General features: G+C 33.6%; 1 protein-coding gene across 1 annotated transcript in view; it reads right to left on the minus strand.

Annotated features, from left to right (window-relative positions):
- Ncam2 (neural cell adhesion molecule 2) overlaps positions 1–18,427 on the minus strand; it is a 179,291-nt gene that overhangs the window by 42,354 nt on the left and 118,510 nt on the right. Inside the window, exon 14 of the mRNA XM_035443597.1 lies at positions 1,996–2,115. Within this exon, the coding sequence (XP_035299488.1) occupies positions 1,996–2,115 (120 nt within the window). The remainder of the gene's footprint in view (positions 1–1,995; positions 2,116–18,427) is intronic.

An 18,427-nucleotide genomic window follows, 5' to 3' on the forward strand; every position in this document is an offset into this window, starting at 1 on the left:
GTCTTTTTGGTGTGGTATAACTTGACACTCATTCACGAAATAAATGTTCAACCTCCAATTGTTTACTATAATTTCTGTTTTTGACAAGGGAATTTCCATGTTGTATAGAAGAGGTTTATTTAATAGTGACACTGTAATGATTTTCTTATAATAATAGCATTTGAAACAATTAAAAAGAAGAAACTACATTCTCATAATTAAATTTTAATATACACTGAACTTACACTGGATGCATTTATACATAGGTTTGAAATTTAACCCAAATTTGTTAATTTAATTCTGTTTCATAAATTTATATAATGAAAACTAAATAATCGCACTTCATTTCTCCTCCTCTCTCATGTTGAAAACCATCTATATCTTTTTTTTTTTTCTGAGACAGGGTTTCTCTGTGTAGCTTTGGAGCCTATCCTGGCACTCGCTCTGGAGACCAGGCTGGCCTCGAACTCACAGAGATCTGCCTGCCTCTGCCTCCCGAGTGCTGGGTTTAAAGGCATGTGCCACCAACGATTGGCTCCATCTCTATCTTTTATGTCTTTCTTTGTGTGTGGCCCACAGAATTTACTTGGCATGTGAGGAAGTTGTTTAATGAAGCAAGGACAACTTGTCTGTGGTTGTAACACTGAAGAAAGGGACACTCATTTCCTCAGTGTCTGTCAGTTCTCCTTCAAGGACGGGTAGAGCTTCATGACCTCTCACTGTTTATACATAATGAAATGTTAGTGCCCAAACTCATAGAGGTGTAATGCGGATAATCACAGCTACTTGATGCTACTTTATTACAATAGACAATTCATTTTAAAATGAAATATAAAACAATATATATTCTGTTGCATTAAAATAGACAAAATAATGTCTTCCATCTGTGTAAAATTCAATCAACCCATGAATAAACAAATTGCCCCTAATTTCAAAAGACTCACAATTTTGGGGAAAGTTTGGCAATTCAACAAAAGCATATTATAAGACGGGAAATTTTGTAATTCAGAAGGAATGAGAAAATCAGAAAGTGAGAGTAATGGTGGTGGTGGTGGTGGTGATGTGCGTGTGTGTGTGTGTGTGTGTGTGTAGGTGTGCATCTATGTGGATCTCAAAAGTGGAATTTTGTTATCTTTCTCTATTTTCATTCACCTAGAGCTTACTAATTTGGCTAGATTTGTTGGCCAGTGATCACCAAGGATACACCTACCTGTACCTCCAAATCAGTTCTGACCTTACTAACACACACCACTGAAGCTAACATTTATATGAGTGCTGTTGATATCAGCTCAGGTTCTCAAGTTTTCATGGCATAGCAAACACTTTGATGACTGACCCAGCCTCAGTACCAAGAGTGGAGATTAGTATCTTAATCATGTACACTGGTGTTTCAAGGACAGAAAAGTTATTCATAGTCTATAAATGTAGGCAGACACAGAATTATAAATGTTACCCAGATGAAAATTGAGTTGATCAAGTCCCTATTTTAGATCAGTTTGCAAATTCTCTGGGTGTTCTCATCAGCGGAGAAAATCAAAATAAAATATACAGGTCTCTGGGAGAAGGAGATATTATCCAGCTGCCCTATTGGAGGAAGTACTGGGCAAGGATGTGTCTAGATGGAAGGTAGAACATTAATGGAGGTATTCCTGAGAATTATCAGAAAGAAGGAATAGTTGAATTCACTATTGAATTCATTAAAAGAGACATGGCACATAACCATTTTTCTAGGAAAACAATATAATCTGCAGACATAATCTAATTAATCACTATAAGTACAAAAGATATCCTAAGAGCAGATATACTGCTTATATTCCACTAGGCTTTTTCTTTTCTTGCTCAACTTTAGAGAAATGCTATTTTTGTAATCCAGAACAGCACTCATTCAGAAAAACTTCAACGGAGAGATAATTCTCTTCCCTAAAGTATTGAAATGCTTTCTTGCATTTAAAAATCCCATTAAATTTTCAAAAGTTGGATCTGGTGACAGAGAGCAGAGTAGTGCTGATTACTTACGGACTGGCAGTGTCTGGAATATTTCTATTTTACTGTAGTCCCCTTGCCCTTTTCCATTTACTGCTGCAACCCTGATTTCATAAGTCGTATTTGGTTCCAGGCTGCTCAAAACAACCATTGCTAAGAAAAACAAAAACAAAAATACACTTAATTTACAGCATTGCAATAAGAAAAAGCATAGGGTTTATTATAACTCTGGGAGATTAACCACACAGGAAAATACCTGAAAACAAAAATAGAAGGTCATATGAGGATAATTTGTGAGTAGTCTGTTTTGTCCATTCTATTGTAGCTCTCACAAAGTACAAAATTTCAATGGCAAAAAAATAGAAGTTTCTTTTGGAACACAAACAGAAAATAAAAACAGTCATAGAATCATTTTTTTAATATTTAAAAGATAAAATGATGCAAATTAACTATTTCTTTTACATGTCTAAGTATCTCACTTATGCCAAGTCAGTTATTTCTACATAATGTCATGGAGATAAGGGGTTTAATCCACAGTTCCTGGACCTCCAGTGGGAATTTTTCATTCTTGACAGGAAATGTCATGAACTTGAATCTTCAGCAACCGGGGGTCATTGATTTTACAATTGCAGAATGAATTAAATCAGGTCAAATTTTACCTTATTTCACTCTCCTCACTTACATTTTTATTGTAATCTATTATCCATTGGACACTATACCAGACCTGGGCTTACAATATACATTTAAAAATGTAGAGCTCAAAAGGTACAAAAAACACATCTCAGTGGAAACTCATGGTAATACATGCCAAGCCCCATGGTTTCACACATCATTTTGAATTTTGCTTCAGGTTTTATATCACTGCCTGTTCATAATTTTTCTTTATTTTCCCCATAATTTAGCTGTCAAAATTCGATCATTGTGTCTAGGTAAATCTATTTATATTTTACAGCAAAAAAAAAACCTAGTGAAGACACAATTTCACAGCAAACTCCTTGTTTTTAAGTTATAATCGCCAAAAAAATTAAAGAAATTATTTTAATTAAAACAAACTAGTGGGAATGGTCCCTCTTGATTATAATCAATCAAGTCATGGTTATTTATACTACAATCAGTCACACTCTAAGTTAAAGGAATAATTCATAAGAGACAAATATGATTAGTCATAGATGAAAAACCTCTCCTTGATGAAGACAAAATTTATAAAGCTATTGGTTTCAAGTGTGATGAAAACTTGATATACGTTTAATTAACAGAATTCTTACTTTTAGGGAGAAATAAGTTTCATGGTATAGTACATTTGTCTTTGCTTTACCCAAAATACAGAATATATTATGCAAATTTTAAGAGCAGGTAATTTTTAATGTCAATGCATAATCCAGAGATCAACTAGAGATTATTCTTACAATTTTTATCTGATTGATTGACTTGTAACAATTGTAAATACTAACAGTGTACTAAGTGACTTTTTGTACAAATACATAGTGCATAATGCTATGTAAACGAAAGTAAAAGAAATCTAATTCTCAAGCAATTATTTTGTAATGAAATATTCAAAATCCTTTCCTCTAACTTCCTAGGGTTTAACACCATACACGTGCACTAAAATCAGCAGAAAGGATACACTTCAGTATGGAAAGGTCTCAGGATTTTACTCAATCTCATTACCTGAAAATAAAAACAAATGCACTTTGCACAATACATGACCAGTCACTTTCTCAGATTATCATGAATGATATTAGTTTTAATAAAGACAATTGACATAGAGAAACACTTGCTTGGATAGCAAAAGTGATCTGAGTTTAAATATATGACGTCAGAACACACTAAGACTTGTAAGGCTTTTGGGGATTACTCCCTGAATACAACAGCATGGAATCATATGTAATATAAACCCAAAAGTAAGTATTTGGATAAATAGGTCAATGCTTAGGTGAAGGTAGTTACAAAGGTTTTCAAGTGGGCGAGAAACCTGGCTAAAATTAAGTATAGGATACAGATAAAGGTTGTAATTCTATTATTCATGAGGAGGGCACCTTCTTAATATAATATTAACAACTTCATCTATTATCACTAACATGACTGCCTAACCATGAGCTGAACAAGGACAACAGCTGTGCAGTGGTGGACAGGGAACCCCACAATGCCTGAATCCTACAGAAAGAACTACAGGCAAGTAACAACTGCTGAGAGCAGAAGTAGCCTACCACATGGAAGAGCACACTATTGGCTAACCAATACCAATCAATGGTCAAGCCTGAAAAGAGGCACTTAAGAAAAATTCTATAGATAGAGCATGTTGTGGTTATGTATTTAGGAATATATTTGTAAGTAAAAATAAGTAATAAAAAAGGGGACCATGTGTATGAAAGAGAGCAAAGAGTTATATGGAAGGGTTTTGGAGGGAGGAAAAGGAAGGAAAACTGATGTGATTATATCACAATCTCAAAAAAAATCCAAAAATTAAACATTCACTATATCTTACTAATTTTGTTTTTTTAATATGTATTGAGTTATAATTATATTTAACTTAATTACAGTGTATAATTATATATATATATAATAGAACTTAATATATCTGAAAGAAAAATGAGTAAAATCTACAAAATTGAAGAAGGCAAAAGATTTATTAATTCCTGGAGGCACTAATGAATTATTTCTCTGGACAGTCAACATGATCATTGCAGCACTGGCCTTCAACCACATTCTTCTCATTCTGATGGAACAGGGGATGCTGCAACAAAGGAGCTCATGAGAGACCTGTGCTGTCACTAATGAACAGATGTGAAGAGTCACAGTATTGAGTGGAGATTGCTGAAAGAAGCCATGTCATTATGGGTTGGCCTCATCACCCAAAGGGATCCACTAACTCTCTTAAACAGATGGTCATTCATTGCTTAATAAATACTTTAAAATTAAACATCAGCGTCAAAAAAGGGTAAAATTACATTGAAAGCAAAGACAGCTGATATGATCATTTTGGGTGAAAGAGTTGCCCTAATTTTGTTTTTTTGTTTAAATGAGAATATCAGTTGCAGGCCATGAAATGAAGCAAAATAAAAGAAAATATAAAAGCTATTCATAATTGTGTTTCATTAGCTAAATTTCATACATTAGTAGAAAACAGAACTATTTTAAAATGTCTTTATGAATACTAGTGAACATTTGCATAGATGATTTATATTTGTGTAAGTATGCAATAAAAATGAGAGATTACATAGTTGCTCCCACCACAGCCAACAAAGCACAAAGCTGATCAGCTACTTGAATATGCATCTGACATAATCCTCATAAGGACATGCAGAAGGTGACTCCATGTGCACTTTAATCAGGGCAACCAGGAAAGCTCACATTCCTTGTCTTGACAAGCTAGCAAGAAAGAAGAGCAACAGAGTTTAATCTTCTAGGAAAGTTCCCTATAAATCAGAATTGCACAGATGACCTTTAAATTTATAGATCTATTTTTTAATAATTTTTGGTTAAAATTCATAGGAGCTAACCTATTGAATTATCATAATACATTATGAAAGGAAATCTTTAGTTTTGCACCTGAATAATAAACCATAAAATCAAGTAATATGTAACTTATACGTATTGCCCAGACTCTGTGCATTTCCAGGAAAACCTCCCTCTTCTAGGTGTTCCCTTTTTCAGGCATTTCACAGGGACACGGAAACCATGGATGTCTGACTAACTAATTAGGATGGGAGCCTAATTCTTTAGTTACATGATGCACAATGGAGTTGATTTTCTGTATCTCATCACATTAACCTGATCTGCTCTATTTCATGGTGACTCAATATACTGAGTTTCATATCAGCGTAATTTGCAGGGCAAAGAAACACAACAGGTCAAAATATGCTCTCAAATACTTTTACAATGCTGATCTGAAACACTCAGGGTAAAGGGAATAGTAGGAGGATCTATAGAAATCCACCAAAATTACAGGAACTAAGGATGAAAGTCAACATAAAACAAGCCAGTTTGTTTTTAAGTCCTGTCTTATAAAAGTCTGCTCTAATAGCCCTTATTCTCCTTACCAACTTTTTGTGAAACTAAAGATTATTTTCTCACATAGAAACAGCTGCATACATGGTTCAGATTAAAGTGGTAAAAAGAAATATATTACAGGGCAAGCAATGCCTGACTCTGTAATTTGACTCACCTTCTTAAAAAGGAGGACATTAACCTTAAACCGTCCATAATTTTGTTGCATATTACCAAAAACAGCGTTTCTGAACACCTAAGGTGGAGACTGAAAGCAAACCACCACTTGAAAAATGCAAGGCTGCCCACTCTGTAAGAGAATTGCACCTCAGACTATGAAGTTAGTTAATAGATTTATTCCCTTCCATGTGCCCATACAATTGGACAATAGAACTATGGACTGATGTGTGGGATGGCTTCTTGCCCTGTAATTTATTAGAAATTCAAAAGCAAAAATTACATTTCTATGTAACTAGATTAAAAACTACTACATGTTCTCTAAGGACAAAGGATATACATGAATGCATATCCCTGCAATACCAAGTCAGCATGACTTGGAAGTCCTACATCACTTTGTTAGTTACAAGTTTTGTTAAGAAGTAGGTTTCCTTCCCTAATTTAATGTTTTAGTTTGATTGAAATATGGTTGAGTTTCTTAAATAACCATTGGCTATAACTGCAAAATTCTAGCTAAAAGTGCAAAGTGCACGTTAAAATAATGATACTTAAGTTGGCTCATGAAAGAAAGGCATGAACTTTTTAAAATCATGGTTTTACAACCATGAAAAAAAATGCTAGAAAAGGAAAAAACTGAAATTAGACTCTTCTTTCAGGAGGTATGGAATTTTAGAACTGGGAGTTATGTAACATTTTGTGTCAACAGACTCAGAGGCTCCAAAATATTTACAGCCTTTGGAAAAAAGAAAATGAGTAAGGAAACTAATTAAAATAAGCAGACATCTACAGAATGATTCAAATTATTTGTGTTCTCTTCAATTTTTACATCCTGGATGACAGCAGTGGCTTGCCTGACATTCAGTGTAAGATGAGATGTCCCTCAGGCTAGCATTATAGCATCACTGTTTTAAATGGGAGAGATCAGTTTGCCATGAACTTTGAAAAACTAAGAGAAACCACAAAGTTCAGATGAGGTAGAATTGCACACCAGGTGATAACTCTGCCTGTTAATCTCCTCACAGAGTTCTAAAATTACATGGAACTATGAATTTTTTTCTGTTAATATTGTTTGTACTATGTAAAGAACGAAAACCAGACACTTAACATCCATTTTAATATGCTTAACATATTATGCCCCTTTATAAGAATTTGCAAGGCTTGATTTGTAATGCAGACAGATTCATTTTACTGTTTCTTTTACTAATGCTAAAATTATAGTATTTTGGCTGAGGAATAATTTCACAGCTAATTCAAAGCATGGTGTATTTTTAAATATATATATGTATTTTAAATATATATATATATATATATATATATATATATATATATACATATACATATATATTTCAGGTCATTAATTTTCTCTTAGTTTTGAAATTTAAATTAGCATTTTGGTATAAATTTTAGATTTTTAGATTTCTGATATATTTTAAAAACTCATCTCATCATTCTATGAAGCATATTGAAGATAGGTATCAGTATATATAACCTCTGTTACATGTACCTTGATATACATAACCTTTATGGATGTTTTATTTATAAAAATTCACTAAGTACATATTTATAAAGAATAGAAAAACTAACCCTTCTAGATTTTAATTTTTATTTCCTGTACTACTTTCTATACTTTGGGATTTTTTTGTTTCTTCCAACTTAAGTATAAGTTACATACATAATAATTTAATGATTAAATTTTAATCACAACATTTTTATAGAATATAGAATTGTCTCAAAATCAGATGGCAGTGATTAAAGTATAAAAATATCCCTCTTATGAAAACTTTAATTTATAAGTTTCATCAAACTAAACAGTTGATAAATACTTCATACTTAATCTATGCATGAATGAAAACTTTATCACTCCAATGAATCACTTCTACAAATCATCATAAAGACGATGATATTGACCTTGAGGAAGCACATTTAGGAAGAATATACAAATTCAATATACAGCATTTTTTTTCTTATAATTGTGGGTTTGAGGACTTACCTTTACATTTTAATTGATTTTGGAATGAATTTTACATATGATACATTTAACTCAAGTTATTAGAAGATAAACTATTTTATTTACTATTTTATTTGAGTTTATGAGTTCTCATTAGACTAAACAACATAATTCATGCTGGAAATCTTCATTAATACCTACCATTCTGAATTGAATTTATGCCAGTAATTTCCCTTTACTTGTTAAATAATTTTCTCTTCGACAATTCCATACAAGTATACAGTGAGTTCTTTTTGTTCTTACCGCAAGGCAACTTCATTTATCTTCCTCTATGCTTGCCCTACCACCCTCCTCTCCACAAGTCTCTTTTCTATATTCATGTAGTTTGTTTTGCTTGGAGACCGACTGATTTTAACCAGGGCTATATGATTCACAATTATCTACTAAATCTTGGTGGGCTTACCATTTAATACACAACATTGCTGGAGCACATTAGAAGCAAAGATCAAATGCAAGAGAGAGAGAGAGAGAGAGAGAGAGAGAGAGAGAGAGAGAGAGAGAGAGAGAGAGAGAGAGATTGAGATTCTTGACAGGTCACACAATATGATTAACATTCCCTTGATTCTTAGAGATCACCGAGAAATAAAGACTTGCCATCAATTTCTGGGTAATTGAAATTCTGAACAATATATTCTAATTTATTCTATCACTTCTAAGTATTCAATCAATCAATCATCTCATTTCAGTGCCATTCAAAATTCATAATCAGACCTCAATGTCATGATATAGGAAGAATCTTTGCTCCTGAGTTTACATTTTCCATTGTGAATTATACCAAACCAGAGATTCCTGCTAGAATAGCGATTAAGATCAGTAACATTTCAAAAAAAAAAAAAAAACAAAACAAAACTTGGAACAGGAAACCCAAAGGACATCCTAGGAAGAAATCAGCTTCACCATCCAACTACACTGTGTTTCTAGACAAAAATGGAAAATAGTATGAAAGACATGCTGTAATCAAACTGTTCTCTCTAAGAAAGTTGAAAGAAATGTATGAAAATACCTTAAAATACAAAGCTCATTCCTCTATCCACTATTAGCATAAGACCCAGAGAACAGCAGAACCTATGGACAACTCATGAGAACTGATGTGGTGTGAATCTCACTAGAGAACAGCAAATATATACTGAAGCAAAGACCCAAATCCTGGCAGCCTCATTCATCCCTGGTTGACAAACATAATTACCTGTCATTGTGAAAACTACTGTGGGTAAGACTGCATCAACCACTCAGACAAGGAAATCTCTACCCAATTAATATATTCAGGAAACAGCATCTGGCTACATGGCAAGTACTCACAGCGATGAGGGATAAAAATTTTGAAATGGAGGGATGATCCATTCTGATGATACAGATTTTTTTTAAGAAAACCTTCAGGAATCTCTCTAATAAGACACTGTGTGTTGCTCAAACACTCAAAAAGGCTTATACTATAGAAGAAATACAAGCCGGCAGTAATTCCACCTGTGAAATTCAATTCAGGAGATGGCTCTAGGAAGAATGAGATCTTCTCTGAAGAAATAATCAGGACAATTTGTATTTTTGTTTGTGTGTTGACAGTGTCTCACCCTGCAGCCCTTCAAACCTGCAAAATTGCATATGTAGTCCATGCAAGCCTCAAAGATTTCCACTTGTCTCTGCTTTCCAAGTATTAGGATGGAAGGTGTGTTCTACCATGTCAGCAAGAAAAGATTTTTGAGTGAATATTTATTTTACTTTTATTTCACTTAATTATAGTTTTATCTTAAAGGCATATTTATTCACTGTTGTTGAGTAATGTAAACTGGTTTAGCCATTTTAGAAATCAGCCTAGAGATTTTCCAAAAAGCTAAGGACATAGTTGCTAAATAATCCATCTACACTTCAACATCTCATACACATGGGACTGTTCCCTATAACAGATATATCTACATATCAGTGTTCATTTCAGCTCTATCTTTGTGCAAATGATATGGAACTAGTTTAGATGCCCTTTAGTGGATTACTGGATAATGAATAACTGGTACAGACATACCATGGAATTTTAGAAAGCTTTAAAAATGAGACTAGTATATATGTGGGAAAATGGATATAACTGAAATTTACAGTGCATAATTTCACCCAGGTCAGAATCCCAAACATCACTCTTCTATGGATCTTAACTACAAATTTTTAGAGTAATGTTTATCTTTGAGTCAATAAACATTATAGAGTCATTAATGGTTAAAAAAAAGAAAAACCAGACTGCTCAAGGAGGGAGCTTGAGAAAGGTGAGTTTGGGTTTGGGGAGATGGCTCAGTGGTAAAGAGCATTGGCTGTTCTCCTAGAGGTTCTGAGTTCAATTCTCAAAAACCAAATGATGGCTCACAAACATCTGTAATGAAATATGACATCATATTCTGGCCTGCAGCCCTATATTCAGACAGAACATTGTATACATAACAAGTAAATGAAAAAGAAAGGTGAGTTTTCAGAGTTCTTTAGGGATAAAAGTTTCGAGGACATGTAAAAGTTTGAATAGGAAGAGAGGTACAAGGAAGAATAGAAGAGGTAGGCAAAGAGGGGGTATTAAAAATTGAGAGTACAATGAAAGCTATGGAAACCTAATATATTTATAAGCTTAAAAATAAAATAAAAAGGTTTGAAGAAATGAGCCCATGGATGGATATTGCTCCTCTAAGAAGCTGAGCGTTACACAATAAAAATCCCAGTGCTATGTGTAGGATCATCCATATGAGTTGTTGCTTACTGAGACCCACAAAGGCCCCTACAACACGGCTATGGCCATTGCTTTTGCTGGCCCATCTAAAATTGATGGCAAGACATTATTGCTAAAATTACTGACACTTTTGTTAGAGTAGAGTGATTCCTTCCTCCCTATCATCTATCTTTCACAGCACAAGGTGCTACTATGCAGATTGCAAGGGAGGAGTCATCAACAGTCATGCCCATCTGTGAATGCTGCAAGTTACCATAGTGAAGGTAACCATCTGCTTTCTGACTGGATTTATGACCCACATCAAAGGAAGGAACACATGCCTAGTCAATAAATCTGTACAACATCCCAAGATTGAGGAGCTAGTAGATACCAGGTAGAGGAAACAATGAATCTTTTGATCTGCCATGTTTAGTTGATATCCCTAGGTGGCCCAACCTGTTCAGAAGGAAAAGGAGGAGGATTGGATATAGAAGTGAGGGGATGTAAGGGGGGGACTAGGAGGAGAGGAGGGAAAGGAAACTGGATAGGGATCTAAATCTGAGAGATAAACAATATCTTTCAAAAAAGGGAAAAGGTCTAAGAATGTGATCAGATAGCATTAGAGACCAGTAAAAAGCTGCCCCAAATTTTACTGCACCTATATCTGTGGTATACTCACTAATGTATTTTAAAGTTGCCTTGGTTTATGACGTATATTGTTCTGTTAAACTATAAAACCCCAGTGAAAGTTCTTCCACAATGAAATATGTATTTGGTGTAAGTTAAATTAATGTTTCTGGGCCATGGTCATTCAAATGACTGCTGAATAGACTATCCCTTATTCCATTTAAGTTGAGAGCTGTGATTTTCACATTGATGCTATTCGGGAGCTCATAGCAGCTGCATTATCTTCAGAAGATCAAGCCAGCCAATATCATATGCCATATATGTATATAATACATACAATATTCAACACACAAGTTCACATGAGCTTGCAAATACACAAACTCATTTAAACACACAGACACACATGTACAGTCAGACACACATACACAGAGACACACAGAGAGGCATATACACACAGACACATACACACAGAGATATACAGATATCCACAAAGACAGAGACACATGGGCAAAGACAGATAGAAAAATACACACACATACATACAGGATGAAAATTAGAAAGTGGTCCTAGGAGGAATAAACATGCAAAGCAGAAGAAAGGTGAATATAGAAAAAGAAGGCAAGAGGTAAATAACATCCAAAATATATTATATTCTCATATGAAAATATCTTTATAAAACCTAGTTATCTATGATTAATGTACAACAGTAAATATTAAATTATGTGGTAAGAAATTTTATGGCAAAACATCTACTTTCATCGGTTATTTCCATATGAGTATTTCATGCAAACTAAAATTATTCCACTTAATAAAACTCCTCCAATGTCTCTGAAGTTCATAGGGAACAAGTAAACCCTGGTATTTTAAGCTAAGAGAATTAATGTGTGCAAATCACACTTCCAGTAGTTACAAAGATTAGATTTTGGAAAATGAGGAGTAATGAGATAACCATGTTCCTAAAAGTTTTCAGTTGGGACATTTTGAGGATGTCATTACTGCAGTCAGAAAGTTTCTTCTCCTCAATGGCAAGGGTGTTGTTCTCTTTAAAAAGACAATGATTGAGTGGAAGATTATGTGGAGTATAGGGAGGAAATCATGCAATCTAATTTGTTGTACCAATTTATAATGCAGATATAAAAAGCTTCAAATTCTCCCTCATGAAATTCACTTGTGTTTAGTGGAGCTTAATAAAATGCAAAGGAGAATAAATTACTAATACTAATTGGTATCCAAAGGCAAATATGTGATAATTTCCTCCTATACCTAGAAAAGGAAAATGTGTACCAAGCCTATGAAAATGCAAATAATGGCACTAACCACCTGCTTAATGACAAGGGCAAGTGCATCCTGTTTCTCTTACATAATTCATTTTCTATTTATCAAGAAATTTGAATACTTGATGTCTGCTGAACAGTCACAGAACAGGTGTTTTCCACTGAAACCCTTGCTGTTCTAAAGCTGTTTGCATCTAAAAGAACATGAGGGCAGATCCCTACACTGAGCACATCAAACTTGCAAGCAAGATTTTGAGGCTCAAAGATCATAATGTTTAAAGTTTTCAAGGAAAATATTATATTTTTGAATAGCAAGAAATTCAGGGAAGTTTTAATAATAGCTGAGAATTATTGTTCTTGGAAGCAGAGATAGAGCTTGCCTAACATTCAGGAAGTCTAGGGTTACCACTCAACACTGAGATATATGGTCTCCAGAGCACAATAAACTTCATGGATGTCATCACATACATTGGTTGCACCAAATATGAGATAGTTATATTTAAGTAATTTCATGTGATTAAAGAATTGTAAGTTTTAATTTATCAACTTTAGCATGACTTCTAGTTATTTTATCGTTAGTACATTAAAATTGTATCTCCATTCAATAATTTAGTGATTAAACATGTATGCTTTATGTGTGTATATCTGTGAGTATGTCTATGTACATATTAATATAAAGTCAAAAACACATTTTATAATGTATTGTTAAGACACCTAGGCACCACCCATGATATTTTAATATCATAATACATTTTGAAATCCAAAAGAAATAATGTGAATTATTGTTACTGTAGCCCCCATAAGTTCAAGAATGACAACTGCTATTTTATTTAAGGCTTGCTCCATGGGAGGAAACATGCCTGGTACTGGAAATCTTGCCAAGAACTCATGGTTGGGAGCTCACTAATACTTTGTTAAATGGACACAGAATTAAACTGTATCCTAAATTCATCTTTACTCCACAGATTAGTGCAGATGTCAGACCTTATACGTGGATTTTCTTTGCATAGTAGGTTGTAGATGATGCTGAAACTGACAACTGGTCAAAGTTCAGAGACTATGTGACTGCAGAGTTCTCAGCCAGAGTTCTCAGCCAGAGTTCTCCATGAAATGGCAAAGTTATATCATACCTGGTTCCAAGGCTCAGGACTGTCATGGAAAAGAGGCAGGAGATTTCAACATATGAGAGGATCTAAGGGAATTTTGTCTTCTGCACACAACAATCACACTCATGAAGTGGTGATGCCTCAATGATAATGGTGCTTTCGGTGCTAGTGTAAAACCCACACAAGTCATCATTTTAGTATGGAGTGGGAAGGAATTCATAAACTATCACTCTGACCTGAGAAGCTGTGTATAGTTGGTGGCTCCTGTGGAGGCAAGTCAGAATTTTATGTAAAGCTGTTTCTGCCTGGTAGGTTGATATCACTTCTAGTAGATGGACCCAAACGAGGACCCAAAATTGAGGGTAGGATGTGGAATGGATTCCAGATGGGCTAGGGAAAAGTTCAGGCTTAAAATAAAAAAAATATATTTTATGAAATTCTTGGACTTAATAAAATATTTTTAATTAAGTTCCATTTCATTTTCATTGAGATCATGTAAACTCTTTCATATTAGCTATGTCAAAAATGAAGCTGGCATCGTCTTCCCAAGCACTGGTTTTCAGAAAATCATTTAAGTAGATGATGAATGCATATTTTCTACTTTCTATGACATATTTTATCTTTTTTTCTATAAGGTGGAGGAAAAAAAAATCATATACAGGTGTGAAGTTTAAGCAGGGCTTCATCCCTGAAACCATTTTTAAGCACAAATATCATCAGTACATGTAAAATTCCGTATAAGGATTCTAGTGACGGAAGACACTGCAATGAAAATATAATTCACAACTGAATAGTGAAAATACTTTACAATCCTCAAACTTTCATTTCATGTACTTACTCTGATAGAAAAAATCATAAATATTTCCATATTTGGAATTATGTGTCTCTATATTGGTAATATTGTATATGAAAAATAAGGTACATTTTTTAGAGCGTGCTGACAAACAATGACTACCAAGGCAACTGAAATGATCTACCGAAAAGATTAGTAACTGGCATTAAAATTTTTCACACTACATTTAAAATACACTTCTCAAGAATTTTAAAGTGTCCATAGAGTCTACAATTGAATGTTTTGATGAGCTCTACACTTCAGACTCTGAGAGCTAACAACTTGCTCAGCTCCCTGCAAGTTAAATTTCAACATGGTGTTCATACCATCTTCATATTTTCTCAGTAATTTAGATGCCAAATCTACATTATTGTCATCATTTCATCATAGTGTTCTTCTACTTAATAAAATCAAATAAATACAGGAAAAATCATGAATTTTACTTCACTATTTTTTGACAGACAATCTTATCTTACATACGAGATCACGCTATAGACAGACTATCTCATCTTATGTAAGAGATCAATCTATATACACAATTGCAACAGGTTTGTGTCTTTACCTTATATGTGTAAAATAGTTTTTAATAGTTCAGAAACTGTTAATGAAACTATTCACCTCTTCTCCTCCTATATTAATATCTGGATACTTTTACCAATATGGTTTAAATTCATTGTATTAAAATATACACACACATATATGCACACACAAACTCAATCACACACACACACACACACACACACACACACACACACACACACACACACGCGCAGACACACACAAAGAGAGACTCATCATAACTTAGTCTTTTAAAAATACATTGACACAGTGAAAACAGTACCAAATATTCTTGTGTTAGATTTTACCAGGTAGAAATTCCTCTGCAACATGCAAATTAGAACAAAATTACCTTCCCTGAAAATAGGGAATTAGTGTGGATTACATTTCACTCCTTTCCTTGCAATTCACAAGAGTTTATTATACTTGGATTGAACACAGACAGAACTTTACAGTCAATTTCCCTTTTACCATATGAAATGGAGATATTTTAAAAGTCAGGCTTTTCCTTCAAGCATGTTTATGTTAGAAGTTGAATAATCACAGAAAATATTCCTGGAATGAATTTTTAAAGCACTAACATCCATTATGAGTAGCAAATTTGTATAGGTTTAGAGATAACTCTAAACACTGATTATTTTAAACTGTTTATGTGAAAGTGAAATCATATCCTTGGAAAGAAGGAAATTCAGGTTGGTATAAGAAACTATAAACAATTGGATTAAAGGGATCACTGCAGGATAAACATGTTGAAACATAACTTGTAACAATGACATAATAATTTCTTTGCTAATGAAAGGTGACAGGCCATCTGTAGGTCTTCCTATGGAATACCCATCTCTACTGAAATGTAAAGGTGCTCTCAGTTACCTCAAAAGAACAATTTAGAACAGCCCAGAATATACCAAGGAACTGGTATGTCATAATATTAAAAAAACTGTGTTAGTGATTATGGGTCCATTCTAGCTTACATTGACTATTACACAGTATTTATAGCACGTGCCTATACTGTACTGTAAAATACACATTGCTATACTTTTCTACAACACATCAATGAGAACAGTAGAGGGTATATTTGTTATACTAGTCAGTATGATATACTATTATTATTAGTTGGATGTTAAAAGGGGGAGGGAAAGCAGAGGGAGGAGACATGAGAGATAGAGATAGATGACAGACAGATAGATAGATAGATAGATAGATAGATAGATAGACAGACAGACAGACAGACAGAGGGTTGCATTTAAGACTTTGTGGGATGCAATGGCAGATGTGTGTTAGCATACTGGAACATCCTATTAATTTAATGCTTTTATGTCAATATAAACAAAAGTAAATAATTCCTTGATAAGTTAGCTAATGTCCATTTTTCCTGAGGAAATAGACACAAATATATAAGTAAGACATTAAGTAAAATATATAGACATTTAAATTAAGTTCATAATTTAATATATCATTAAGTTATTTAGAAAAGTAAGATTAAAACAATGGAAGAAAAAGTTGGTTCCTATGCAATGAATACACCTACAAATGTATTACAATATGACTCCCAAACTTTTAAGGTATGATGTGTTAGATTAAAGGGAAACAAAATAAATTGTTTGCTAAATTTTATTTATGTTTTAGATTATTCTGTGTGGCTGATAAATATTTATATAAGCAGTCACTCATTAAATCAACATCACAATATCTTCACAGTTTCTTTCTTCATTCTGCCCCATACATAACATAATATTTATGAGCTCAGTAAATATTTAGATGGCAATATAGTATTGTTAAACACTGACTCATGGTATAAGTGGATTCTAAGTCACACATATTTTGCTAATATAAATGGTATTATTTCATACACCAACACTGTCATTCCATTTTCCTTCTGTATTTCCGAATATTTCTTAAAATGCATGCAGTATTTCACTTGCTATATTTGTGTTTGTTCTATACAATTATACATACAAGATTGCTAGTCAATGATAGTGGAAAGCTATAATTATAAATATTTTTATTTCTAATGTCTGAGGCACCAAATTCTGTCACATGCTTAGGGATAAAGGGAAGAAATAGGTTGAAATATTTTATCATTCCACCAAATATTTACCATGTATTAGGATTCTGATGATATTGTTTGTTAAATCAGATATGTATTGACCACACAAAGTGACATTAGCTATTCCTAATTCATTGAAGTTTGTGCCAGCTAAGATACTTGACCCATATAACAAGTCTATCATTGTGATGCAGCAACACATAGGAGATAATACTCTAAAACTGACTTCTATTTTCCAGGGAACAAATATTGCATAGGGAACTAAAGGGTGACTTAATGAAGGGATGACATACAACTAATAAACAGCATCACGAGACAAGTTTTTTACCAGCTTGTTATCTGCATCTATCATATCAAATCAGTGTGGATAGAAACATTCAGGTGTGTATATGTTAATGCCAAGCATAACTCATTTTTGTCCCATCCATATCAGATCAGGAAACTACAGGAGCATGTATTAAACAACAGTGAGGACTATCCAAAATGTGAAGTGATACTAGAAGTTACCAGAAGTTCATTATTTTGAGATTTTTAAAATCTTCCTTGTCTATTTCCATCTATTTACTTGCAAAGCTCATGATTTCAGTTTTCACTACATCTGAATGGTATTTAAAGTGTGTCAGGGCCACATTTTTGGTATCTATTTATTGGTTTTAGGATATCTAGGTTGTTTCTGTTTCCCAACTATTCCTAACAGATCAGTAATAAACATGACCATCTAAACATGAGTGGAACAAGAATGACACCAAGGAATATACCAAATTTCAAGGGGGGGGCAAAGGATATACTTAGAAACATTTGTAACATGTTTTCTAAACAAAAAATACTTTGTTTAAAGATGTTACAATATACACACACACACAATTTGTTTATAAGTCAATGTATTTTGAAAATTAGTTGATTGTTACCTCAGTGGCTGCCAATATCATATTTCAGATAAATGCAGGGGGAAAATATAATGTTCTACCTCCACTATAGGCTAAGCCTAGGATTGGATGCTGTTTCAGCTGGTAAGAGTCACAGCTGATTAGTGACTTATGTAAGACTAGAAGTAAAGCACAAGCGTAATTGCGTAGTGATATTTCCCTGCTAGACAACAGGAAAATCAAGCAAGAGCTACTTATTTGTGAACTGTGAAATCAGTAATTTGATAAAGATATGAGCAATATATA

The sequence above is a fragment of the Cricetulus griseus genome, chromosome 4 (genome assembly GCF_003668045.3).
Source record: "Cricetulus griseus strain 17A/GY chromosome 4, alternate assembly CriGri-PICRH-1.0, whole genome shotgun sequence".
Classification (NCBI taxonomy): Eukaryota; Metazoa; Chordata; class Mammalia; order Rodentia; family Cricetidae; genus Cricetulus; species Cricetulus griseus.